The sequence below is a fragment of the Pan paniscus genome, chromosome 20 (assembly GCF_029289425.2).
Source record: "Pan paniscus chromosome 20, NHGRI_mPanPan1-v2.0_pri, whole genome shotgun sequence".
Lineage (NCBI taxonomy): Eukaryota > Metazoa > Chordata > Mammalia > Primates > Hominidae > Pan > Pan paniscus.
The window spans coordinates 63,734,546-63,760,077 of record NC_073269.2 but is presented as its reverse complement, the minus strand read 5'-3'; the positions used below and the strand labels follow the sequence as shown (position 1 = coordinate 63,760,077).

At 40.6% G+C, this 25,532-nt stretch overlaps 2 protein-coding genes and 1 pseudogene across 7 annotated transcripts in view; 2 read left to right on the top strand and 1 right to left on the bottom strand.

Annotated features, from left to right (window-relative positions):
- The window catches only part of ZNF547 (zinc finger protein 547), a 124,676-nt gene that overhangs the window by 14,606 nt on the left and 84,538 nt on the right, over nucleotides 1–25,532 (bottom strand). The window contains exon 13 of the mRNA XM_034946027.3: nucleotides 445–1,050. The gene's annotated coding sequence lies outside the window, so the exon portion shown is untranslated. The remainder of the gene's footprint in view (nucleotides 1–444; nucleotides 1,051–25,532) is intronic.
- ZNF772 (zinc finger protein 772) lies at nucleotides 1,046–25,503 on the top strand. Of its 6 annotated transcripts, none has more exons than XR_008622133.2 (6): nucleotides 1,046–1,254; nucleotides 1,859–1,897; nucleotides 2,745–2,871; nucleotides 3,385–3,507; nucleotides 4,107–6,297; nucleotides 22,967–25,503. XR_008622133.2 is itself a non-coding variant. In XM_003816654.6 (5 exons), the coding sequence occupies exons 1-5, from the start codon at nucleotides 1,222–1,224 to the stop codon at nucleotides 5,252–5,254; spliced, it is 1,470 nt and encodes a 489-aa protein (XP_003816702.1). In that variant the 5' UTR covers nucleotides 1,046–1,221; the 3' UTR covers nucleotides 5,255–8,934. The 6 variants fall into 6 exon arrangements, 3 of the variants coding, with proteins under 3 accessions (XP_003816702.1, XP_003816701.1, XP_063456740.1); XR_008622132.2 differs by having other exon boundaries at nucleotides 22,528–25,503; XR_004667959.3 differs by having other exon boundaries at nucleotides 11,444–25,503.
- On the top strand, nucleotides 21,971–23,538 carry VN1R1 (vomeronasal type-1 receptor 1 pseudogene; annotated as a pseudogene).

Below are 25,532 nucleotides of genomic sequence, written 5' to 3'. Positions count from 1 at the left end.
TTAATCAAAAGATGCATTTCTTTTCATCTTCATTTCTTCTCTCATTGCAGACTTTTCACCTGGGATCAACTTTCTTTGGCCTTGAGTATTATTTTAAACATTATTTTTTGTGTAAATGTATTTCCAATAATCATTTTTGGTTTCAAATAGTTTTATATCACACTTCCATAAAAGACATTTTGTTGTGTATAGACATCTAGTTTGGTGGTTATTTCTTCTTTACAGAAAGTGTTCATGTTGCCCTTTTCATTGCCATATGACATTTGATGAATTCTGTCTTTTCAGACACTTGTAAAACACTTAAAATATTGAATACATCTCTGTATATGGAGTATGAAATACTATCTTGAACAAGAGTATTACTTGTTGGGTTTGACACAATCACTGCTGTATAAACAGGAGAAATATTTTCTGAGGTAAGAGACAGAAGCGTTATTCACTTACTTCAAGGCCACCAAACATCCCCACTCCATGTTCCACATCATGGTGTCTGGAGTCTTTTCTTTCTTGTGCCTGACAGAAAATGCTGAGGCTCGCCAAACTAACTCTGGAGCATCAGGCTACACGCATTTGAAAACAATATTTGTTAACTTCCAGCCATAGAAATCTGAGTGACGTCAGTGTATGGTGTGTCCATTTTATTTTTTGATGAGCATTCTCTGCGTAAGGAAGGCTGAAATCATGTCTCTAAACATTCCTTTGATGTCAAACACGACGTTCACCAGAAATACAGATATGGCTCCTTCAAGAGGAAGCTAAGCTCCGTCTGGGCCTTGGAGACGAGAGACACCATTTCCACGCGCCCCTGGCGGTCTTCTCTGGGCTTTTGACCTGGAGGTGAAGCGAGACGCCGCTTACTAGTGTTGGTGCCGTGGGAACTACATTACCCAGGAAACTTGGCGGCTCTGGGCCAATGAAAACCCAGGAAATAGGCGTTTCCGTTGGTCCTCACCAACGTCAGGGCGGGACTTCCTCTACCATCCTCTGGTGGACATTTTGTTTGCTTTTCCATTAATCCACTGGTTTAGTCTCCAGAACGCAATGTCAGACCTGAGGTGACAGAAAAGGGAAAACGTGAGAGAGTGCCTTCCTCCCTGAAGAGAGGTGGGCCTGAGGCTTGACAGTGGCGCTGCCTGAGTGACCTAGCCGCTGGGCTGGGCCCTGGACAGCTGATCCCAGGTTCCTGCACTTGTCGCCACCCTTCCGTAGTCCACAGGCCTGATGGCGGCGGCTGAGCCGATGGGCCCGGCACAGGTGGGTGCTGCGTCTGCGAGTCTGCGCGCTGACCCCCATCTCTGAATCCTAAAGCTTCGAATGAACGATTCCTCGGGTTACTGCAGCTCAGGCCCCTGTATCTAGAACAGTGGGGGCGCTCGTGTTTGGGACCCATTTTGACAGCACGAGTTGAAGGACGTTCCAGGCAGAGAGACCAGTGTATGCAAAGGCTCAGAGATGGTTCACAGCTGGAGCATTTGGGAAAACTGGGCCTTTAGTGCCTGAAAGGATCAGAGCGCTTTATAAGTGATTGCACCTGGAATATCATCCTGAGCAGCTGGGTCTCTATTCTGAGGGTGATGGGAGCCATGGAAGGTTCTGAACAGAAGAGAGCCAGAATCCGAGGGTTTAAAAAGTATTCCATAGACTGCTCATGGAGGGCAGACTCTTGTTGGCCATGGGGGCGGATAATGAGCACTGTTCTGAGCTAACACAGTTAAGAGGCATCCTTGAAGATGGAAGCACGGAGGGTAGACATTCAGCTCCCAGGCACATTGTAACAGGGTAGGAATATGGGATGGGGTTGAGCCTTTGGGGTTCCTTCAAGATTGCTTGACTGGCATAGTCTCCCTCTTCCCCACAGGTTCCCATGAACTCAGAAGTAATTGTGGACCCTATACAGGTGAGGGGAGAATGTCCATGCTCTCACCGATCCCACCCCCACCCAATACGCTCTCCAGCATTGTGGTGTTATATAGAACACTCTCCTGCTACTCTCCAATCTCTTGGGTCTGAGGACTCTGGAGAAGCCCCAAGCCCAGGGTCCTGACTCCGGGCCAGGGGTTTTATGGAGGGGTTTCCATTTCTGCCAACCATTGGAATAAGGTTGGAAGGTTGTTCCAGGCACAGGAACCAGCTTGTGCAAAATACTTAGAGGTGAGACTGAGAAGGGAGTTTTCAAGAAATTGCAGGTCTCTGTCATGTCTGGTGGGAACCAAGAGCAAGGGGGCGGGAATCATCCTGAAATGGCTTAAAGATGATTATGTAGATTGGGAGTTAAAAGAGAATATTCATTTCACAGTGGTAGTGCATTTAGTGAGCCAGGAAGGTGATGGTGGAGAGCCAGAGTTGTGAGATAACTGTGATCCAAAGAGTGATGTACATAGGGAAAGAAGTGTAGACTGATGACGTCTGGGCTTAAAGGAGAAAGGCAAGCCCATCTTTGGTTGTCTGGTAAGCATGATGTTAATGACCCCAGAGGAATTTGCTTACAGAAGGGTGAGGCCCTGTATGCTAAGCACAGAGCTTAGAGGGTGACAACTTCTTCAGCTGCCTGTGGTTGCTATGGGTAGACACAGTGATCCATTGGGACCATGAGGCAAGAGAAGACACCAACGACACCTGGTCCTGATATTTCCTGAGTTGAGGAGTTAGGTAGGAGGGTATACAGGAGGGAGATGTGTGGGGGCACGGATGGGGGTTCTTGGGAGAGATGCTGCTCATGGACTTGGCTCTCCCGATTGTGGCAGGGGCAGGTGAACTTTGAGGACGTGTTCGTGTACTTCTCCCAGGAGGAGTGGGTGCTCCTTGATGAGGCTCAGAGGCTCCTGTACCGTGATGTGATGCTGGAGAACTTTGCACTTATGGCCTCTCTGGGTAAGGCCGTCACATCCACCCCAGTGACTTGGACTGGGTCCTGCCCTTCCCCTTTTTTTCAGGGCATCTTTGTCCTTCCTACATCAGAGCCGTGGACACTGTCTCATTTCTTAGTGCCTGGAGTAGGTTCTGTGAGTGCTGGGCTTGGGCTGTTTGCACTCCTACTTTCTCCTTCTGAGCATTCCCAGCGCTTGCTGTCTCAGAGCCTTGCAGGCATGGATTCAGGAGTTATGCATTGTATTGTCAGCCCAGTGGGTCATATCCATCTTGTCCTTTCCCTGTCTGAATTCCTCTGTCTGTATCCATGACACCTCTGTGCATGGGATTCTGCGCTCTTCCTTTAGCTGACATTTCCTGTGGCCTGCCTATGTCAGGAATTGTAGGGACCATTATGGTCGCTACTTGCTAGGACCACTGCACTATTCCTGCAAGACCTTACTCTGAGATTATTTTAATAATATTTAGTTTTCTATATGGGTTAACCAGACCAGTGCTGTTCTGTCTTTCCCTTAGGACATACATCTTTCATGTCCCACATAGTTGCCTCACTGGTGATGGGTAGTGAGCCCTGGGTACCTGACTGGGTGGACATGACCCTAGCTGTTGCCACAGAGACTCCAGGTGGGAGTGACCCTGGTGAGTAGGAGCTGGGGAAAGGTGTGATGTCAGGGCTGGGCTCATATCATTCCATAGCCTCTTTGTGCCTACAGTTGTATTAGTGCTAAGGTCACTGGCCTTTCATACTCTGGCCTTTGGCCTCTGGATGTTCCATACCTCTGCCTTCATGTCTCACCTGTTCCTCTCCATGGCTTGTTCTACAGTGCCTTCCAGCATTGGCCTGTACTTAGTGTTTCATGAGATGTGTAGCCCAAATAGTCCTTAAACACCAACTACTGAGTAGCAATTTGATTTTCTTTGGTATGGACCATAACCTGCACAACTCTCAACTGTCCCCAGCAGCCAAGAAAATCTAATTGTGAATGACTTTGAGACCTGCCTCTTTTTTGTGCTGTACCCCACATCTTTGTCCTCTCCCAGTTGAGGCCTTCTCCATTCTATGACATTTAGATGCCAACTACTGTATAGTACACATTTGCTGAACTTGAGTTTGGACCCTTGTCCTAACAACAGTCCTATGACCTTGGTCTTAGTTGTGTTAGACACATATTTGTAGTGAGGCTTCCCCTCTTCCACCTGTGCCAATTTGTACTTCACCAGCATTTCTCTGCTTTCAGGTTGTTGGCATGGAATGGAGGATGAAGAGATACCTTTTGAGCCGAGCTTTTCTATAGGAATGTCACAGATCAGGATTCCCAAGGGAGGTCCTTCTACTCAGAAGGCTTACCCCTGTGGGACATGTGGCCTGGTCTTAAAAGACATTTTGCACTTGGCTGAGCACCAGGAAACACACCCAGGGCAGAAACCATACATGTGTGTGCTGTGTGGGAAACAGTTCTGGTTCAGTGCAAATCTTCACCAGCACCAGAAGCAGCACAGTGGAGAGAAACCCTTTAGAAGGGATAAGAGCAGGCCCTTTCTTCTGAACAACTGTGCTGTGCAATCATCGGAGATGTCTTTTGTGACAGGGGAGGCTTGTAAGGACTTCCTAGCCAGCTCAAGCATTTTCCAGCACCATGCCCCTCACAATGAGTGGAAGCCACACAGCAACACCAAGTGTGAGGAGGCCTCTCACTGTGGAAAAAGGCATTACAAATGCAGTGAATGTGGGAAAACCTTCAGCCGCAAAGACTCACTTGTTCAACACCAGAGAGTCCACACTGGAGAAAGGCCTTATGAGTGTGGTGAATGTGGGAAAACCTTTAGCCGCAAACCCATACTTGCTCAGCACCAGAGAATCCACACTGGAGAAATGCCTTATGAGTGTGGCATATGTGGGAAAGTTTTTAATCATAGCTCTAACCTTATTGTACATCAAAGAGTACACACTGGAGCAAGGCCTTACAAGTGCAGTGAATGTGGGAAAGCCTATAGTCACAAATCTACACTTGTTCAGCATGAGAGTATCCATACTGGAGAAAGGCCATATGAGTGCAGCGAATGTGGAAAATACTTTGGTCACAAATACAGACTCATTAAACATTGGAGTGTTCATACTGGAGCAAGGCCTTATGAGTGCATCGCATGTGGGAAGTTCTTTAGCCAAAGCTCTGACCTTATTGCACATCAAAGAGTTCATAATGGTGAAAAGCCTTATGTGTGCAGTGAATGTGGAAAAGCCTTTAGCCACAAACATGTACTTGTTCAGCATCATAGAATTCACACTGGAGAAAGGCCATATAAGTGCAGTGAATGTGGGAAGGCCTTCAGGCAGAGGGCTTCCCTCATCCGCCACTGGAAAATTCACACTGGAGAAAGGCCTTAGGATGGGAGATAATTCCGTTTCCTTGTTCAACATAATAACTGACATCAGAGAGAAGCTCCAAGCATAGGCTTTATGTGTAGCCAACAGCCAGAAGTAGAACTTTATACACTCAAACACTCACCCTGGGGAGGTTCTTCTGAGTGCCAGCTATATGGGAAGCCTTCTGGAGCTATGCTGAATTTTCTAGACTCTTGCTGGAATTTCGTCAAGGCAGTGCCTCTGTTAGAAGCCATCTGTCTTTGTGCTGGAAGAGTCCTGCATTGTGCAAAAGTAACCCCAATGTGTTTCAAAAGACAGACCTCTGTGTACTATTCCCTTCCCTGGAGGGAATCATCAGTAGCCTGAGGCCATCAAGGATTCTCACTTTTTTTCTGCCCCACTACTGGTTTAAGCATGAGCATGACCCAGTTTTAGCCAGAAAGATGGGAGCTTTGTTCTGCTGACCACTGGCAGAGGTTTCCCTTCATGGATATAGTTGATCTCACATGGCACTTGGGACGAATTTTTCTAGCCTTCAAGACACCTGACCTGAAATTGGCTGCCTCATATTCTGGTTTTGCAACAAATGCCTTAATTTTTAGACTATCTTAAATCTTGAGGATTCTGTTCGCTTTGTGGGTTGGGTTGAGAACAGAATTGAGCTAAGCCAGTATGAAGGGAAGAACAGCTTTTGTGAGAGCTCCAACTATCTGTATCTCTGAAGTGATAGTAGGATGGCAAAGACTAGCTCTTATTCTAGTGTCAAGCTAACTTACTTGACTGCTTCAGCTCTCCAAGGAAAGAATGCCAGTCTTTGTAGGCCTAATCTTTTGGTCTATATGTTAAGATTTTTTGTGTAATCGAGGTCACCCTAAGCAGTGGGCATTTGTTGTGATAATCTCTAATGTGTCTGGGAGCAACATGAATTACGTCCCTTGTTCCCAGAAGATACTTCATATTCCCAAGGCTTCTTGAGGAGAATTTGAACTCATGGGACATGTCAAGATCTCTGAAGTCTATTTTTCAGTAGGCAGTTGATATTGGCTGTCCTCCAGAAGGCCCAGGTAGGAATCATAGTTGGTGCAGAAACCCAGATTAATAAAGGAATGAGAAAACTGCAGCAAACTATAGGGAATATGACCCTTCTAAAGGTACATCCACATGTGTTTCCATTACTCTGGCTCCATTATGAGGGTTTACAGAAATATTCCCATACCTGTGTCTCTTATGGCTAAGGTTACTGTCCAGAAGTCAGTCTAAACATTTTTGCAATAAACTGCACATATTTATAGTGTACCATTTGATAAGTTTTGATACATGTTGGCACTTCTCAAACCAAAAGTTTCCTGATTCCTTTTATATTTTCTCCCTTTCCTTCACCCATCCCCAGGCAACTATTGATCCGTTGTCACTGTAGATTTGTTTGTATTTCCTAGAAGTCTACAGAAATAGAATAATTTAATATGTATTCTAATGTTTTTGGCTTCTTAAACTCTGAAATTAAGGCTCATGGTGGTGTTCTGTGTTTCATAGTTCATTTCTTTTCATTTGTACTTTGCTAAGAGTGTTCCATTGTAGAGAAATAGTTCCAAAGCAAGTGATCCAGGAGAGAACTCACACAAGAACAAAGCCACAGTATCTGTCATTACCTTAAACTGAAAGTGATGAGCCGTCATTTCTGCTATATTTCATAAGTAACCCTAGCTAATCCTGGTTAAAAGTGGAAGAGAACTACACAAAGGTGAAAATAGGGATTTGTGGGGCGTTTTCTTGGACTCTGGTGACCATAATCCTATATGGTTTTTTTCTTTTTCTGTTTTAGTTGTTTAATGTGAATTACATTGACTGATTTTTTAAAATGTTAAGCCAACCTTGCATTTCTGGAATAATTCCCATTTGGTCATGATGTATTAGTCATTTAGTATATTGTTGAATTTGATTTGCTATTTTGTTTTGTTTTGTTTTTTTGTAACAAGTTTTGCACCAATATTCATGAGTGATATTTGTCCCTAGTTTTCTTTCTTGCTTGCTTGCTTTTTTTCCTTTGTAATTTTATATCTTGCCGAGGTTTGGCTTTGGTATCAGCATAATGCCAGCTTTATAGAGTAAGTTGGGAAGTATTCCTGCTCTTCAGCTCTCTGGAAGAGTTTGTGAATAATTGGTATTATTTCTTCCTTAAATGTTTGGTAGAATTCACCAAGGAAGCTGTCTGTGCCTGGAGTTTGTTTTGTAGGAAAGTTTCTAAGTTTGATTTCTGTGGTAGATAGAGGGCTGTACAAGTTATATGTACATCTGTCTGTGTGTGTGTTGTCTGTCTGTCGCTCTGGCCCTGAAGTGTGTTTTGTAGGACAGCATCTAACTACAAGTTTGATTTCCATGGTAGATGGAGGGCTATACTAGTTATATATACATCTGTCTGTCCATCCATCTGTTTGTCACTCCATCCATCCATCTATCTCTAGAGTGAGCTTTGATGGTTTGTGTCTTTCAAGGAGTTTTTCTGTTTCATTTAAGTACTCAAATTTTTCAAAATATTATTTTCATACTTGTAGAATTTGTAGTGGTGCAACCTCTTCTATTCCTGATACTGGTAATGTCTATATTTTTCTTTTAACCTTGATTGGTTTGGGTAGAGATTTATCAATTTTACAATTTTATTGATCTTAAAGTACTTGGTATTATTGAATTTTCTGTTTTCTGATATTTTGGGATTTTTTTTTTCCATTTTGAGTTTTACTAATGCCTTCTGCTTTTATTGGATTTCATTTCTTTTGCTACTTTTTAACATGGAAGCTGAGGTCCTTCATTTCAAACCTTTGAATTTTTTTCCCCTAATATGGGGAAGAGATGTTAATGTTAAAAATCTGAGAACTGCTTTAATTACCTCCCATCAAGCTTGATGTGGTTTCATTTTTTTTTTTTTTGAGACAGTGTCTTGCTCTGTCATCCAGGTTGGAGTGCAGTGGCGCTATCTCGGCTCACTGCAAGCTCTGCCTCCCGGGTTCACGCCATTCTCCTGCCTCAGTCTCCCGAGTAGCTGGGACTACAGGCGCCTGCCACCATGCCCGGCTAATTTTTTGTATTTTTAGTAGAGACGAGGTTTCACCGTGTTAGCCAGGATGGTCTCGATCTCCTGATCTTGTGATCCGCCTGCCTCAGCCTCCCAAAGTGCTGGGATTACAGGCATGAGCCCAGCCGATGTGGTTTCATTTTAGTTGAGTTTAGGATGTTTTCCAGTTAAAAAAATTCTTCTTGACACATGGCTCTTTTTAAATGTATGTTATTTAATTCCTAAATATTTGGGGATTTTGCTTATCTTTCTGGTAGTTTCTGCAATAATTCCATTGTGGTCAGAGTACATTAAGACTTGAATTATTTACATTTATTGAGATTTGCTTTGTGGCCCAGAATATGGGCTATCTTGGTATGAGTTACATGTTCACTTGAAATGTGTACTGTACTCTCGTTTGATGAAGGGGTTCTACAAGTGTTGATTAGGTAAAAATGGTTGATGTTATTTAAGTTTTTTCTATCTTTATTGACATTCTGTGGTTTTGGTTCTAGCAATTATTTTAAGAGGATTGTTGACGTCTCTGAATATTAAATTGGATTTACTTCTCTGCAGTTCTGTCAGATTTTGCTTCACATATTTTGTTATGTTTTTATTAGGTGAATAATAAATATTTCCTATTTTATGTCCACTTGATGTGTTGACCACTTTATCATTATGATCCTGTTAATCTCTGGTAATATTCTTTCTCTAAAATCTCCCTTGTCTGATACTGTTAACATGGTTTAATTTTGAATGGACACTGAATTTTAGGTACTGATTTTTTTTTTTTTTTCTATAGATATTCTTGATTTCTTTTTTCTGTTACATGGTTAAGTTACTTGGAAACAATATGATCTTTTGGGGAGTCTTGATTCTAAGCATTTCTCGATGAGATTATTGCAGCATACATTTTAAGACAAATTCCCCTCCCATTACTGAGACACAACCTTCCTGTATTCTCTACCTAATGCTTCATGAATTATGAGTTTTTTTTACTCAAGCTGGTTGAAATGAGAACTATCATGTTTTCTGTATAAGCCTTGGGAATTGCTTCCCGTATAATCCTTTCAGGTAGTTCTTTATCCATCCTCTGGTCTTTTTCTATATGCAAACACAGATTATACTCAGCTGAATACTTGGGGATGGCCCTCTGTATCTCTGAAGTTTTTTCTCTCCTGTACTCTGCTCTGTAGACTCCAGCTACCTTGGCAAACCGAGACTCTTAGCTATGTCTCCTTAACACAGGATGACTTTTGGGCTCTGAGCTCTCCATCTTTGTATTAGGGCCTCAGAATTAATTTTCACAGTAACCTTATTTAGTTTTTTCTTTTTTGAGAAAATCTATGAACCCATGTTTTTTCTTTCTGATATAGTGGAAGGTCTATCAATTTTAATAATTTATTCAAGGTGTCTCCTTTTTTTAATCAGAAAGAACATAAATCACATATTACAGATAGGAGCAATGAAACATAGTATAGTACTAGATAACTTTGAAACATATAATGGATAATGTGTGATTGTTTTAAACAACCCTTTCTCAGTAAGTTGAAACTTGGAAAACAAAAATCCATTGAAAGATACCAACTGACCAGGCTCACTCGATATCTGAAAAATCCTCTACTAAAGATATTTAATACATATATCTATATATCTCTTAGAGAGAAAGAATAAGTCATATTCTAGTGAGATTTGTTAGGATTTTTTTTTTTTTTTTTTTTTTTGAGATGGAATCTCCCTCTATTGCCAGGCTGGAGTGCAGTGGCGTGATCTCAGCTCACTGTAACGTCCGCCTCCTGGGTTCAAGCAATTCTCCTGCCTCATCATCCTGAGTAGCCGGGATTACAGGTGCACACCACCATGCCCAGCTAATTTTTGTATTTTTCGTAGACACAGGGTTTCATCATGTTGGCCAGGATGGCCTTAATCTCTTGACCTCATGATCTGCCTGCCTCGGCCTCCCAAAGTGCTGGGATTACAGGCGTGAGCCACCGCCCCCAGCCTTGAGATTTGTTAGGATCTTAAAGTTGGTTTAACAGTAGAAAATCTATTAATTATTATATTAAATACAGTCTGTGGTGTAATAAAAAATATATCTGGATCTTTGTCCCAGGCTTAGTACTACAAAAATCTTGTAATCCTTTGAGTGAGAGAAGTGTATTTTTTATACTAACGAAGTGATTCATTATAGGCTCCTAGAAAGGTTCAGAATGGGGGCTCTTCATCAGAAAGACCAACCATGTAATAAGAGGGTTGAAACTTTGATCCAGATTGACCTTTGGGGAGAGGAAAGGAACTAGAGATTGAAGTCAGCCATGTGGTTGTGATTTAATCACAGCTACAAAATGAGACACCCCCTCCTCGTTCCTCCCTACCAACTTAGAACTCTTGACGCAGACGCTTGGTGGAGTTTCCTGGTTGGTGAACATGTTGATGTACCAGGAGGGTGATGTGCCTTGACTTTGTGGGGAGAAGGTATGGAAACTTCACATCTAACCAATAACTAGAACACTTAAAAATTCTCAAATGACCATCCATAGGTGAATGAGTAATTGTATTAATTTTCTAGGACTGCCATAACACAATACCAAAGACTGGGTGGCTCAAACAACAGAAATTAATTTTCTAACAATTCTAAAGTCCAAGATTAAGATGCTGGCAGTGTTGGATTTCTCTGAGGCCACTCTCCTTGGCTTGCACATGGCTGCCCTCTTTCTGTCTCTTCACAAGGCCATCACTGTATGCATGTGTACCCCTGGTGTCTCTGTGTGTCTTAATTTCTTATAAGGACACTGGTAAGATTAGGGTCCAACCTAATGGGCTGATTTCAACTTAATTCTTTAAAGTCCTACCTCCAAATACATCATATTTTGAGGTACTAGGGGGTTAGGATTTCAACATATAAATTTTGGGTATGCACAATAATAATGTCCATGGCAGCAATCAATTGTAGCATCTCTATGAAATAGAACACTATCCAGCAATATAAAAGGATGCCTATACATAATATGGACGAATCTCAAAAGCCTTAAGCTCAGTGAAAGAAGCCAGATGCAGATGATTACATGTAGTATCATTCAATTTATGTAAAAATCTAGAAAAAGAAAAATCAGTGGAGCAAGAAGGCCAAAGAGAAACATTCATCAATTTTCTCCCCACAGGAACACGAGCTGAACAACTACTCATGCAAGAAAGCACATTCATAAGAACCAGAAAACTAGATGAGTGATCGGAGTACCTGATTTTAACATAATATCAAGAAGAAAGGCATTGAAGTGGGTAGGAAAGGTAGTCTTGCATTGCTTAAACCACCCCTTTCCCATCCCTTGGCAGACCAACATGCAGAGAAAAATCTGTGTGCTTGTAGAAGAGAGCACGAAGTGAGTGTGGGACTGCATTGGAACCTGGTGCTGCCCAGGTGCAGAAGAACACAACACGGCACAATTCTACTTGTGCCCAGGGAGACAGCATTTACACCAACCTGGGGCCAGAAGCAAATTCCTTTCAACCCCCGTGAAAGGAAGCTGAGTCTCAGCTGGCACCACCAACAGCTGACCGAAGTGGCCTGGGGTCCAGAATAAGTTTGAGTGGCAGTTAGGTCACAAGGACTGCAGTCCTTGGGCAAGCCCTGGTGCTGCAGTGGTCTCTAAGGCTGTGGACTTTGGGTGCATGTGACCCAGCATGACACCAGCCGTAGCAGCCAAGGGAGTGTGCCACACCCCTCCCCCAACTCCAGGCAGTGTGGCTCAGAAAGAGACTCCTTCTGCTTGAGGAAAGGAGAGGGAAGAGTACAGATGACTTTGTTTTTCAACTTGAGTACCAGCTCAGTCATAGGAAAATAAAGCGCCAAGTAGAATCCTGAAGCCACTGATCCCAGGCCTTTCCTCCTGGACAGTGCTGCTAGACCCAACCCAGGCCAGAAGGGAATCTGCTGTCTTGGTTGGTTGGACACAAGTTCTGGCTGGTTTTACCACCTGCTGACTAAAGTGGCCTCAAGCCTTGAATAAACGTCAGTGGCAGTCAGGTAGTACTGACTGTGGACCTTGGGCAATCCCCAGTACTGTGCTGGTCATAGAGTCCATGGGTTTAGACTAGCATTACTGTGATGCCAGCTGTGATGGACACAGGAGTCCCTGTGTCACCTCTCCCCCAATTACAGGCAGCCTGGTATATATAGAGGGACTTCTTATACTTCGGGGAATGAGAGAGAAGAGAGTAAGGGACTTTGCCTGGGAACCCAGAACATTGTCTTCTCTTTCCCACATCTATCTAGGCTGGGTATCTAGGAGTCTGCAAGATTTATTGCATACTTGGGATTATGGCACCCTCTAGTGCTGAAATGGCTGCAGTGACCACAGCTTAGGGAACTCAGCACTCAGTCCCCTTTGAATTCTTTGAAGGCCCTCTGAAGAAGAATGAGTACAAGCAAGGCCAGACTGTGAAGACTGGAATAAATAACAAACTCTTCAGTGTTCAGACATATACAAATATCCACAAGTATTGAGAACATTCAAGAAAATATGATCTCATCAAATGGACTAAATAAGCTGCCCAGTGACCAGCCCTGGAGTGATAGAGATCTATCAGATAGGGAATATCTTTCAGACAGGGAATTCAAAATATCTGTCTTGAAGAAGCTCAAAGAATGTCAAGAAAACATGAAGAAAGAATTCAGAATTTTAGCAGAGAAATTTAACAAAGAGATTGAAATAATTACCAAAAAAAAAAATCAAACAGAAATCCTAGCGCTGAAAAAGACAATGGATGAACTGAAAAATACATCAGAATATAACAACAGCATAATTGATTAAGCAGAAGAATTTGTTAGCTTAAATACAGGCTATTGAAAATAGGAGAAAAAAGAAAAAGAATGAACTGTGCTTAAAAGATATAGAAAATAGCCACAAAAGGGCAAGTCTAAGAGTGATTAGCTTTAAAAAGGGAGTAGAGAAAGATGTAGGGATAGACAGTTAATTCAAAGAAATAATTATAGAGTACTTTCCAAATATATATATTTTCATATATATGATTCATATTCATATATATTCATATATATGATTCATATTCATATATATTCATATATATGATTCATATTCATATATATTCATATATATGATTCATATTCATATATATTCATATATATGATTCATATTCATATATATTCATATATATATGATTCATATTCATATATATGATTCATATTCATATATATGATTCATATTCATATATATATGAATATCCAGGTATAAGAAAGTCAAAGAATGCCAACCAGATTCAACACAAGACATATAACAATCAAACTCTCAAAGCTCAAAGATGAAAAAGAGGAAAGGTAGCAAGAGAAAAGAAACAAGTAACATATAAAGGAACTCCAGTAGATTTGGCAGCAGTCTTCTCAGCAGAAATCTCATAGGCCAGAAGAAAGTGAAAAGACATATTTAAAGTGCTGAAGGGAACCATCTTCAACCAAGAATATTCTAGTCATCAAATATATTCTTCAACCATGAAGGCGAAATAAAGGCTTTCCCAGCAAACAAAAGCTGAGGGAATTCATCAATACCAGGCCTGTCTTACAAGAAATAGTAAAGAGAGTTCATCAGTCTGAAAGAAAAGAATGCTAATGTGCAACAAGAGATCATCTGAAGGAGTAAAACTTACTGGCAAAAGTAAATACACAGACAAATTGAGAATATTTTAACACTGTAGTTCTGGTGTGTGAACCCCTCATATCTTTAGTATGAGCACTAAAATACAAATCCATCAAGAACGATGACTGAATAGCTTTTTAGGAGATATATAAAAAGATATAAAGTGAGACAACGAAAAGAAAAGGAGTGATGAGTTATAGAGATTTTTAGTTTATTCTTTGCTTATTTCTTTTCATTGTGATCAAAGTCAAGTTGTCATCAGTTTAAAATAACTTGCTGTAACTGTAAGATTTTTTTATGTCTCATGGCAACCATAATGCAAAAATTTATAGTAGAGATACTAAAAACAAAAAGCAAAAGATTAAATCATACTACCAGAGAAAATCACTTATCCACAAAAAAGGGAGTAAGAAAATTAGAGAAGACTTAGAAAACAAATAACAAAATGGAAGTAGTAAGTCCCTAACTATAAATATAAGATTTAATGTAAATGGATGAAATTCTTCAACTAAAAGACATAGAGTAGTTGAATGGATTGAAAAAAAAAAAAGACCCAACTATATGCTGCCTACAAGAAAACTCACTACACCTATAAAGATGTACAGACTGAGAGTGAAGGGATAGAAAAAGATATGCCATGCAAATGAAAACCAAAATGGAACAGGTCTAGCTATATTTATATCAGGTAAAATAATTATTTTTAAATAATGCAGTTTTTCAAGTTAAAAACTAAAAAAGAGAAAGTAATTATATAACGAAAAAAGTCAATTTAGAAAGATGTAACAATTGTAAATATATATGACCCCAACATTAGGGCACCCACAAACACATAAAGCAAATATTAGTAGATCAAAAGGATAGACTTCAATACAATAATACCAGAGAACTTCAACACCTCATCTTCAGCAATGGGCAGATCATTCAGAGAATACATTAACAAAGAAAAAAACCCAAAAGAAACTAAAGCAAAAAACCTAAAACTAAAACAAAGAAGAAAACTAAAACAAAGAAATTAAACTCAAAATTGGTAGAAGGAAATAAAGATCAGAGCAGAAATAAATGAAATAGAGATTTTAAAATACAAAAGATCAACAAAACAAGGAGCTTTTTTAATTTTAATTTTTAGTTCTGGGGTACCTGTGCAGAATGTGGAGGTTTGTTAAATAGGTAAACATGTGCCATGGTGATTTGCTGCACCTATCAACCCATCACCTAGGTATTAAGCCCAGCATATATTAGCCATTTTTTCCTAATGCTCTCCCTCCCCCAGCCCCATCCCCCGACAGGCCCCAGTGTGTATTGTTCCCCTCCCTGTGTCCATGTGTTCTCATTGTTCAGCTCCCACTTATAAGTGAGAACATGTGGTGTTTGGTTTTCTGTTCCTGCATTAGTTTGCTAAGGATAATGGCTTCTAGCTTCATCCATGTCCCTGCAAAGGACATGATCTCATTTTTTTTTTTTTTTTTTTTTTTTTGAGGTGGAGTTGCACTCTTGTTGCCCAGGCTGGAGTGCAATGGTGTAATCTCGGCTCACCACAACCTCTGCCTCCCGGGTTCAAGTGATTCTCCTGCCTCAGCCTCCCGAGTAGCTGGGATTACAGGCATGTGCCACCACGCCCAGCTAATTTTTTGTATTTTTAGTAGAGATGGAGTTTCTCCGTGTTGGTCAAGCTGATCTCGAACTCCTGGCCACAGGTGACCTGCCCGCCTCGGCCTCCCAAAGTGCTGGGATTACAGGCGTGTGCCACTGCGCCCGGCCTAGCTCAGTACTTTGTATGAACACATAGTTTGCATTAAGGTTGAACTGCATATATGGTTTTACTTAAGGATATATGCTTAAGTGAAAAAGGCATGGGTCAGAAGAGTGTACAAAGGATGCTGAATTATTTTAAGCCAGCAGAGGCATATGTATATAGGGACAGACAGGTGGGGAAACAGAAATGAAAGTTAGGATTCTATGGAATTATTCTGTGATATATCTTTGGGTTTTTACAAACATAAATACTTTATATAATTCCTAAATAATGTTCAATTAAAATGAAATTATAAAATCCATAAAACTCAGGGGTTCTACACTCACAAAGGAATAGAAATAAAGCAAGGGAAATATTTAAAAGATATAAGATCAAAGTTAATAACATTATTGTGATATTATACTATAATTTGCAAATGTAACCATGAGGAAAAACTGGGCGATATGGGCCAGGCTCTTTCTGTTTTATTTCCTACAACTGCTTGTGAATCTATAATTATTTCAATAAAATTTTCAATTAAATAGCCCAGTGATATGTAAGATGAAAATAAGATATTGTAAAACCTTGTCTTAATCATATCTTGGTAAACACCATTGGGTATTGATGAATTGAAACAAATAAACCTACAATGTAATTGGTAGCAAAGCTTTCACCATAGAACAAAGCAAGTACAAATGCTAACTCAAATAATTTAAATAATCTCTAAACTACAAAAATTTTTGGAAGAATAAACATTAACTCATATTTTATTTTAAATATATATATTTTGTATTAATTTCTATAGAAAATACATTGTGATTTGACTGCATAGTAATAATCATTGTAATCTATAAATTAATCGTCAAAGAAATAGCAACCACAAAGATGAATCTCAACACATATGTTAAAAAGAAGTCCTAGGCCGGGCGCGGTGGCTCACGCCTGTAATCCCAGCACTTTGGGAGGCCGAGACGGGCAGATCACGAGGTCAGGAGATCAAGACCAACCTGGCTAATATGGTGAAACCCCGTCTCTACTAAAAATACAAAAAATTAGCCAGGCGTGGTGGCGGGCACCTGTAGTCCCAGCTACTGGGGAGGCTGAGGCAGGAGAATGGCGTGAACCCGGGAGGCGGAGCTTGCAGTGAGCTGAGGTGGCGCCACTGCACTCCAGCCTGGGCGACACAGCGAGTCTCCGTCTCAAAAAACAAAAACAAAATACCAATACTATGCTGTTTTGGATACTATGGCTGTGTAAGGTGTTGAAGTCAGGTAGTGTGATGCTCCAGGTTTGTTCTTTTGGCTCAGGATTGCTTTGGCTATTTGGGCTCTTTTGAAGATCCATACAAATTTTAGAATTTTTTTCTATATCTGTGAAAAAATGGCATTTGTATGTTGATTGGGCTTGCATTAAATCTTTAGATTGTTTTGGGTAGTACTGTCTCTTATTTTAACAATATGTATTCTTTGAATACATGAGCATGGGATGTCTTTCCATTTGTTTGTGTCCTCTTCAGTTTATTTTATCAATGCTTTGTAGTTTTCCTTGTTGATGTCTTTCCCCTCTTGATTAAATATTTCTCAGTGTTCTATTTTATTTTGCTTTTTATAGCTATTGCAAATGGAATTGCCTTCTTGATTTCTGTTTTGGCTATTTCATTATTGGTGTACCGCAATGCTACTGATTTTTGTATATTGATTTTGTGTCTTACAACTATATTAAATTTGTTCCCCAGTTCTAAGAGTTTATAAGATCATATTACAACAAAGAAAAACAATTTTACTTTATATTTTTTCACCTGAATGTCTTTTATTTAGTTAGCTAGGTATTTTTCTTGCCTGATTTCTCTGGCTAGGACCTCTAGTATTATACTGAATAGGAGTGGCAAAAATAGGTATCTTATACATGACATTCAGAAATGTGCACACATTATAGTAGTATGCTTCAATACATTTTTCTTGTAGGTCAACACATCTCTGAAGGCAGGACACATTCAAAGAAAGTCCAAAAAGACCAACACCACATGGTCATGGTCTCACTTGCATGTAGAATTTAGGCAAGTTGAGTTTATAAAAGTAGAGAGTAGAATGGTGGTTACCAGGGGCTAAAGAGACAGAGGGAGAACTGAAAAATGGGAGATTTTTGTGAAAGCATACAAAGTTTCAGTTAGACACAAGGAACGTGTTCTAGTGATCTGTTGCACGGCGTGGTGACTATTGTTAATGTCTATTCCAAAATTGCCAAAAGAGTAGATTTTAAATGTTCTCATCAGAAAGAAATGATAAGTATGTGAGGAGATGTGTATTAAAATATAATGATGGACAAGGTTTTATAATGCCTTATTTCTGCCTTACATATTCCTGAGCATTTTTACTGACCATTTTATTAACAATAATTTTAACTTAATTTTAGACTCACAAGCAGTTTAAAAAATAACTCAGAGCCTCTACACATGGCCCAGTTTCCACCCATGGTTACATTTGGCAATTACAGTATAATATCACAATGATGATATTGATTTTGATATATTCACTATCATCTTTTTTTTTTCTTTTTTTTTGAGATGGAGTCTCACTCTGTCACCCAGGCTGGAGTGCAGTGGCGCGATCTCGGCTCACTGCAAGCTCCACCTCCTGGGTTCATGCCATTCTCCTGCCTCAGCCTCCCGAGTAGCTGGGACTACAGGTGCCCGCCACAATGTCCGGCTAATTTTTTGTATTTTTATTAGAGACGAGGTTTCACCGTGTTAGCCAGGATGGTCTCTATCTCCTGACCTCGTGATCTGTCTGCATCGGCCTCCCAAAGTGCTGAGATTACAGGCATGAGCCACCGCACCCGGCCCTCACTATCATCTTAATATTTTCCTAATTTTACTTATACTGATTTGAGGAGAGTCTGTTGCTACAAATGTGTTGGACTTGCTGCTTGTGTCTGTATAGGACAAAGACCATGGAGCCACTGACCCACACCAAGAAGCCAAAACTCAAAAAGTCAGGAGAAAAGTATATAATTGTATATAAGGTGCCAAATATTTCTTGCATTGCCCAGGAGCAGACTCCATAATTGTTTTTCACACTAAGGTTTTTGCTGTTCAGTGGGCTGTTATTAAAACGTCAAGCAACAACAGATGCTGGCAAGGTTGCGGAGAAATAGGAATGCTTTTCCACTGTTGGTGGGAAGGTAAATTAGGTCAACCATTGTGGAAGACAGTGTAGCAGTTCCTCAAAGACCTAAAACCAGAAATACCATTTGACCCAGCAATCCCATTACTGTGCATATATCCAAAGGAATATAAATCATTCTATTATTATCATTCTATTATAAGGATACATGCATGTATATGTTCATTGCAGCACTATTCACAAGAGCAAAGACATGGAATCAACCCAAATGCCCATCAGTGATAAAGAAAATGTGGTACATATACACCATGGAATACTATGCAGCCATAAAAAGAATGAGATCACGTCCTTTGCAGGGATATGGATGGAGCTGGAAGCCATTATCTTCAGAAAACTAACACAGAAACAGAAAACCAAACACCAAATGTTCTCACTTGTAAGTGAGAGTTGAGTGATGAGAACACATGGAGACAGGGAGGGGAACAACACACACTGGAATATGTCAAGGGGGTGGGGGGATGGAGCACATCAGGATAAATAGCTAACGCATGCTGAGCTTAATACCTAGGTGACGGGTTGATAGGTGCAGCAAACCACCATGGCACACGTTTACCTATGTAACAAACCTGCACGTCCGGCACCTGTATCCTGGAACTTTAAAAAATTAAATTAAATTGACTGGGCGCGGTGGCTCACGCCTGTAATCCCAGCACTTTGGGAGGCCAAGGTGGGTGGATCACGAGGTCAGGAATTCGAGACCAGCCTGGCCAACATGGTGAAACCCCATCTCTACTAAAAATACAAAAAAAAAATTTAGCCAGGCGCGGTGGCAGGTGCCTGTAATCCCAGATACTCAGGAGGCTGAGGCAGGTGAGTCGCTTGAACGTGGGAGGCAGAGTTTGCAGTGAGCCGAGATAGCGCCACTGCACTCTATAGAGCCTGGGCAACGGAATGCGACTCCGTCTCAAAAAAAAAAAAAAAAAAAAGAAAAAAGAAAAAAAATTAAATTAAAAAAAAAAAAGGAAAATCTGTCTGAAAATTCTCACCAGTTACCAACACTTCTTTCTGAGGCTAGGAGGAGAAGGAGGTGGTATGTTAAAGTCAATAATCACACTAACTTTATACATACAAGAAGCTTTCAAAATAGTCATAGTAAAAATGGTACTTTATAAGGAGAAGCTGAAAAAATAGGAAACCAAATGCACATTGGAAATAAATTATACAACTAGGACAATGGAGCAAAATAAGAGATTAAAGAAAAGAATCAGGAACTATCTTGAAGATAAATGATGAGTTCATATAAATAGGAAAAACATTTGTCAACAAGTGGTGTGTGGGAATCTAAAAGGTTTTCATACCTCAGAGCCTGAGTTTTTTTTTGTTTTTGTTTTTGTTTTTGTTTTTTTTTTTGAGACCGAGTTTCACTCTTGTTGCTCAGGCTGGAGTGCAATGGTGTGATCTCGGCTCACCACAACCTCCGCCTCTGGGGTTCAAACTATTCTCCTGCCTCAGCCTCCCGAGTAGCTGGGATTACAGGCATGCGCCACCACCTCTGACTAATTTTTGTATTTTTAGTAGAGACGGGGTTTCTCCCTGTTGGTCAGGCTGGTCTCAAACTCCCGACCTCAGGTGATCCACCAGCCTCGGCCTCCCAAACTGCTGGGATTACAGGCGTGAGCCACCTCTCGCCTGAGAATCTTAATACTGCTGTGTTATTGATTGCTCCACCCCTAAAGAGATGTAGTTATTCATGGGAGAAAATACCTCATAATTTTCCCTGATGATAGCAATTCCATAAAGACACCAAAAGAATCTAAATTATGGCCGGGCGAGGTGGCTCATCCCTGTAATCCCAGCACTTTGGGAGGCCGAGACGGGCGGATCACGAGGTCAGGAGATCGAGACCATCCTGGCTAACACGGTGAAACCCCGTCTCCACTAAACACACACACACACACACACACACACACACACACACACACAAATTAGCCGGGCGTGGTGGTGGGCGCCTGTAGTCCCAGCTACTCAGGAGGCTGAGGCAGGAGAATGGCGTGAACCCAGGAGGCTTCAGCCTCCCGAGTAGCTGGGACTACAGGCACGCACCACAATACCCAGCTAATTTTTGTATTTTTAGTAGAGACGGGGTTTCACCATGTTGGCCAGGATGGTCTCCATCTCCTGACCTTGTGATCCACCCGCCTCAGCCTCCCAAAGTGCTGAGATTACAAACGTGAGCCACCGCGCCTGGCCGCAGTTACTGTTTCTTTTGTGATTGATATATATGAATATTGTGCAATGAAATTCCCTCCCAATTGAATTATCTTTCCCTAAAAATAAACCCAAGCTTTCTGGAACATATTGAATTTCCTATTTAACAAGTTTTAAGGATATCTTAGGTGTTTCTGGGATTAGTATTTATTTTCAGGATCTTTTGCATTTACTTGTGAGAAATGGCATTGAGATAAAAATGTGTGGGCTCAAGGTGGTTGTGGTTATTTCTACGGAGTCAATTCACAATCTCTAGACCTGTCCAGTGGAAAATAGTAGAAATATATGTGCTTAAAATAAAATATACCATGATGCAATGTTGATTGTTCCAAAAATTATACATAGTTTTTAAAAATTCTTCAAGTGAGCATTTGTACTGTGCTGAAGGCCTTGTTACCAATTGTATTGTAGGGTTTTTTTAATTTCTTTTTTTTTTTTTTTTTTTGAGACAGAGTCTCGCTCTGTCGCCCAGGCTGGAGGGCAATGGTTTGATTTCAGCTCACTGCAACCTCCGCCTCCCAGGTTCAAGCGATTCTCCTGCCTCAGCCTCCCGAGTAGCTGGGACTAGCACGCGCCGCCATGCCCGGCTAATTTTTGTATTATTAGTATTTTGTATTATTAGTAGAGACAGGGTTTCACCTGTTGGCCAGGATGGTCTCCATCTTGGCCTCCCGAAGTGCTGGGATTACAGGTGTGAGCCACTGCACCCGGCCTAAAATTTGTTTCAATGCATCAATAACAATGGTGTTTACTAACATATTAGTGTGGAAAAGGTTTTATGGTGTATTATTTTTGCTTTTCATATCTCCAGGCTACTTAATTGAAGGTTTTATTGAAATAAGTATAGATTCACAAGCAGTCATAAGAAATAATACAGAAAAAGCCCTGTCCATATTACCCAGGGTTCCATCATGATTACATTTTGCAAACTATAGTATAATATCACTCTAATGATATTGACTCTTCTGTGTTCTCTTTTTATATATTTCCCTAGTTTTGCTTGTATTTACTTGTTGCATGTGTGTAAGCCCTGAGTTTTATGGGTTTGATTTGTGGATCTGTTGTGCAGTTGAGCCCTCATTCATTCACCTGCTTCTCTGCAGATGGACACACAAGCAATTGCCTTTGCACGAACAGGGACAATCTTAATTTCTGTTTAAGACGAGAAAATATGGTTGGAGACACACTAAAACTTATGTCTCCACTGATGACAAGATACTTCTTTCTGCTTTTTTATTCTATTGATTCTTCAGACCTCAATGAAAATCAACATCCCCTAGATTTTGATGAAATGGCTTTTGGAAAAGTAAAATCAGGGATTAGCTTCCTCATTCAGACTGGAGTTGGGATCCTGGGAAATTCCTTTCTCCTTTGTTTTTATAACTTAATTTTGTTCACTGGACACAAGCTGAGACCCACGGACTTGATTCTCAGCCAACTGGCCTTGGCTAACTCCATGGTCCTTTTCTTTAAAGGGATACCTCAGACAATGGCAGCTTTTGGATTGAAATATTTGCTGAATGATACTGGATGTAAGTTTGTCTTTTATTATCACAGGGTGGGCACAAGAGTTTCCCTCAGCACCATCTGCCTTCTCAATGGATTCCAAGCCATTAAGCTCAACCCCAGTATATGCAGGTGGATGGAGATCAAGATTAGATCCCCAAGGTTTATTGACTTCTGTTGTCTCCTCTGCTGGGTCCCCCATGTCTTGATGAATGCATCTGTTCTTCTATTAGTGAATGGCCCACTGAATAGCAAAAACAGTAGTGCAAAAAACAATTATGGATACTGTTCTTACAAAGCATCAAAGAAATTTAGCTAATTACATGCAGTCTTATATTTTTCCCCTGATTTTATGAGTTTGGGCTTCATGGTCTGGGCCAGTGGCTCCATGGTCTTCTTCCTCTACAGACACAAGCAGCAAGTCCAACACAATCACAGCAACAGACTCTCCTGCAGACCTTCCCAGGAAGCCAGAGCCACACGCACCATCATGGTCCTGGTGAGCTCCTTTTTTGTTTTCTATTCAGTCCATAGTTTTCTGACAATTTGGACAACTGTAGTTGCAAACCCAGGCCAGTGGATAGTGAACAACTCTATTCATGAGTTGCCTCATGTTTCCCAGCACGCAGCCCTTTTGTCCTCATCATGAGTGATACTCGTATCTCTCAGTTCTGTTTTGCCTGCAGGACAAGGAAAACACTCTTTCCTAATCTGGTTGTCATGCCATGAGTCTTTTCTCTTCATGGAATTCAGCTATTCATCATAACTCTTGCTAAGATTTAGGAAATATTAACTACTAGTTATTTGTGATAGCAACATACACATGGCCAGTAATGCTCTTGTCCAGGAAGATCTAATACCAGAGCCAAAAATGAAAGTCATGGATACTGTTATACAAAGAACACTCTATATAACTGTGTTAAGTCCTTCAGACAAGTTCAGGAAATCAAAAAGTTTAAAAAGGGAATTCTTTAGAGATTTAGGGGAGATTTCTCATTTTTGTACTCTGAAGAATCATGGAATGTTTTAAAAATATTTTTAAAGCACAGTTTGATTCAGGTGCTTCTTGAACAGCATAAATCCCCTGGAGAGTCCACATGTAAGAAAGACATGTGCAGGCTGGGCACAGTGGCTCACGCCTGTAATCCCACCATTTTGGGAGGCTGAGGCACTCCCAAATGCCTCAAGTGATCCACTCAAGATGACTTGAGGCCAGGAGTTCGAGACCAGCCTGGCCAACATGGCAAAAACCTCGTCTCTACTAAAAATACAAAAATTAGCCAAGCATGTGGCACACACCTGTAGTTCCAGCTACTCCAGAGGCTGAAGCACGAGAATTACTTACCAGCTTGGGTGACGGAGGGAGACTCAAAATAAAAATAAAGATAACTAAAAGTGGCTGGGCACGGTGGGTCACGCCTGTAACCCCAGCACTTTGAGAGGCTGAGGTGGGCAGATCACTTGAAGTCAGGAGTTCAAGACCAGCCTGGCCAAAATGGTGAAACCCCATCTCTATTAAAAATACAAAAATTAGCCAGACATGGTGGCAGGTGCCTGTAATCCCAGCTACTCAGGAGACTGAGACAGGAGAATCCTTGAACCCAGTAGGCAGAGGTTGCAGTGAGCCTAGATCACACCACTGCACTCCAGCCTGGGAGACAGGGCAAGACGCCGTCTCAAAAAAAAAAAAAAAAAAAAAGAAAGAAAGAAAGAAAGTGCCTCTGCACTCCAGCCTGGACAATAGAGCAAGACTATCTAAAAAAAAAATTAAAAATCAATATCAAAATAAATGAATATTCTCATAAGCAAGACAAGCCTAAAGAAATTTGAGTACTAACTGTAATGTGGTTACATTTAGAGACACATGAAAAAAAATAAATAAAAGAATAAAAAATAATAAAATAAATGTAATGTGGTATCCTAGGTGGAATTCTGGAACAGAACATGTATTTTGGTAAAAACTGAGGAAATCTCAAAGATGTACTTTAGTTTAATAATGTATCAAAACTGTTTCACTAATTGTAAATAATGCTGTATACTAATATATGACTATATATTGGTAACAACTGGATGTGCTTGTAAATGAGATATCTCTGTACTATATTTGCAATTTCTCTGTACATCTAAAAATGTTCTAAAATTAAAACTCTATTAAAATAGAAAAATAAGATTTTTTTTTAAAAAAGGGAAAAGATTTAGAAATTTGGCCAAATATACAGATAACAAATAAGCATATAAAAACTTATTCAACATCATTAATTATTAGAGAAATGCAAATTTAAAAACCACACTGACCACATCTATGAAAATGGTTAATCTTTAAAATACACCATAACCATCATGGACAAGGAGGTGTAACAAATGCAATTCTGCTAAATATATTCATATAAACACTTGTATATGAATGTTCGTGGGTCTTTGTTAGTTTTTTAGTCCAACACTAGAAATAATCAAAATATTTATTAATAGATTAATAAATTGTGATATATTCAATGCAATACTCTTCATCAACAAAAAATGAATACGCTTAACATGTATAAATATCAAAAAATGCTCCATATGAATGTAATGTAGGTTTTCATTTGTATAAGATACTAGAAAATTTATAGGCCGGGCATGGTGGCTCACGCCTGTAATCCCAACACTTTGGGAGGCCAAGGCGGGTGGATCACTTGAGGTCAGGCGTTCGAGACCAGCCTGGCCAACATGGAGAAACCCCCATCTCTACTAAAAATACAAAATTAGCCAGGCGTGGTGTCGCATGCCTGTAATCCTAGCTACTCAGGAGGCTGAGGCAGGAGAATCGCTTGAACCCAGAAGGCGGAGGTTGCGGTGAGCTGAGATCGTGCCATTGCACTCCAGCCTCGGCAACGAGAGTGAAATTCTGAGAAAGAGAAAGAAGAGAAGAGAGGAGAGGAGAGGAGGAGGAGAGGAGGAGAGGAGAGGAGAAGAGAAGGAGGGAGGGAAAGAAACA

Coding starts and splice junctions, on each gene's coding strand:
- ZNF772 (XM_003816654.6), top strand. CDS start 1,222: ATGGCGGCGGCTGAGCCGATGGGCCCGGCACAG. Junction 1,255..1,858: donor AGCCGATGGGCCCGGCACAG/GTGGGTGCTGCG, acceptor TCTTCCCCACAG/GTTCCCATGAACTCAGAAGT. Junction 3,508..4,106: donor TCCAGGTGGGAGTGACCCTG/GTGAGTAGGAGC, acceptor CTCTGCTTTCAG/GTTGTTGGCATGGAATGGAG.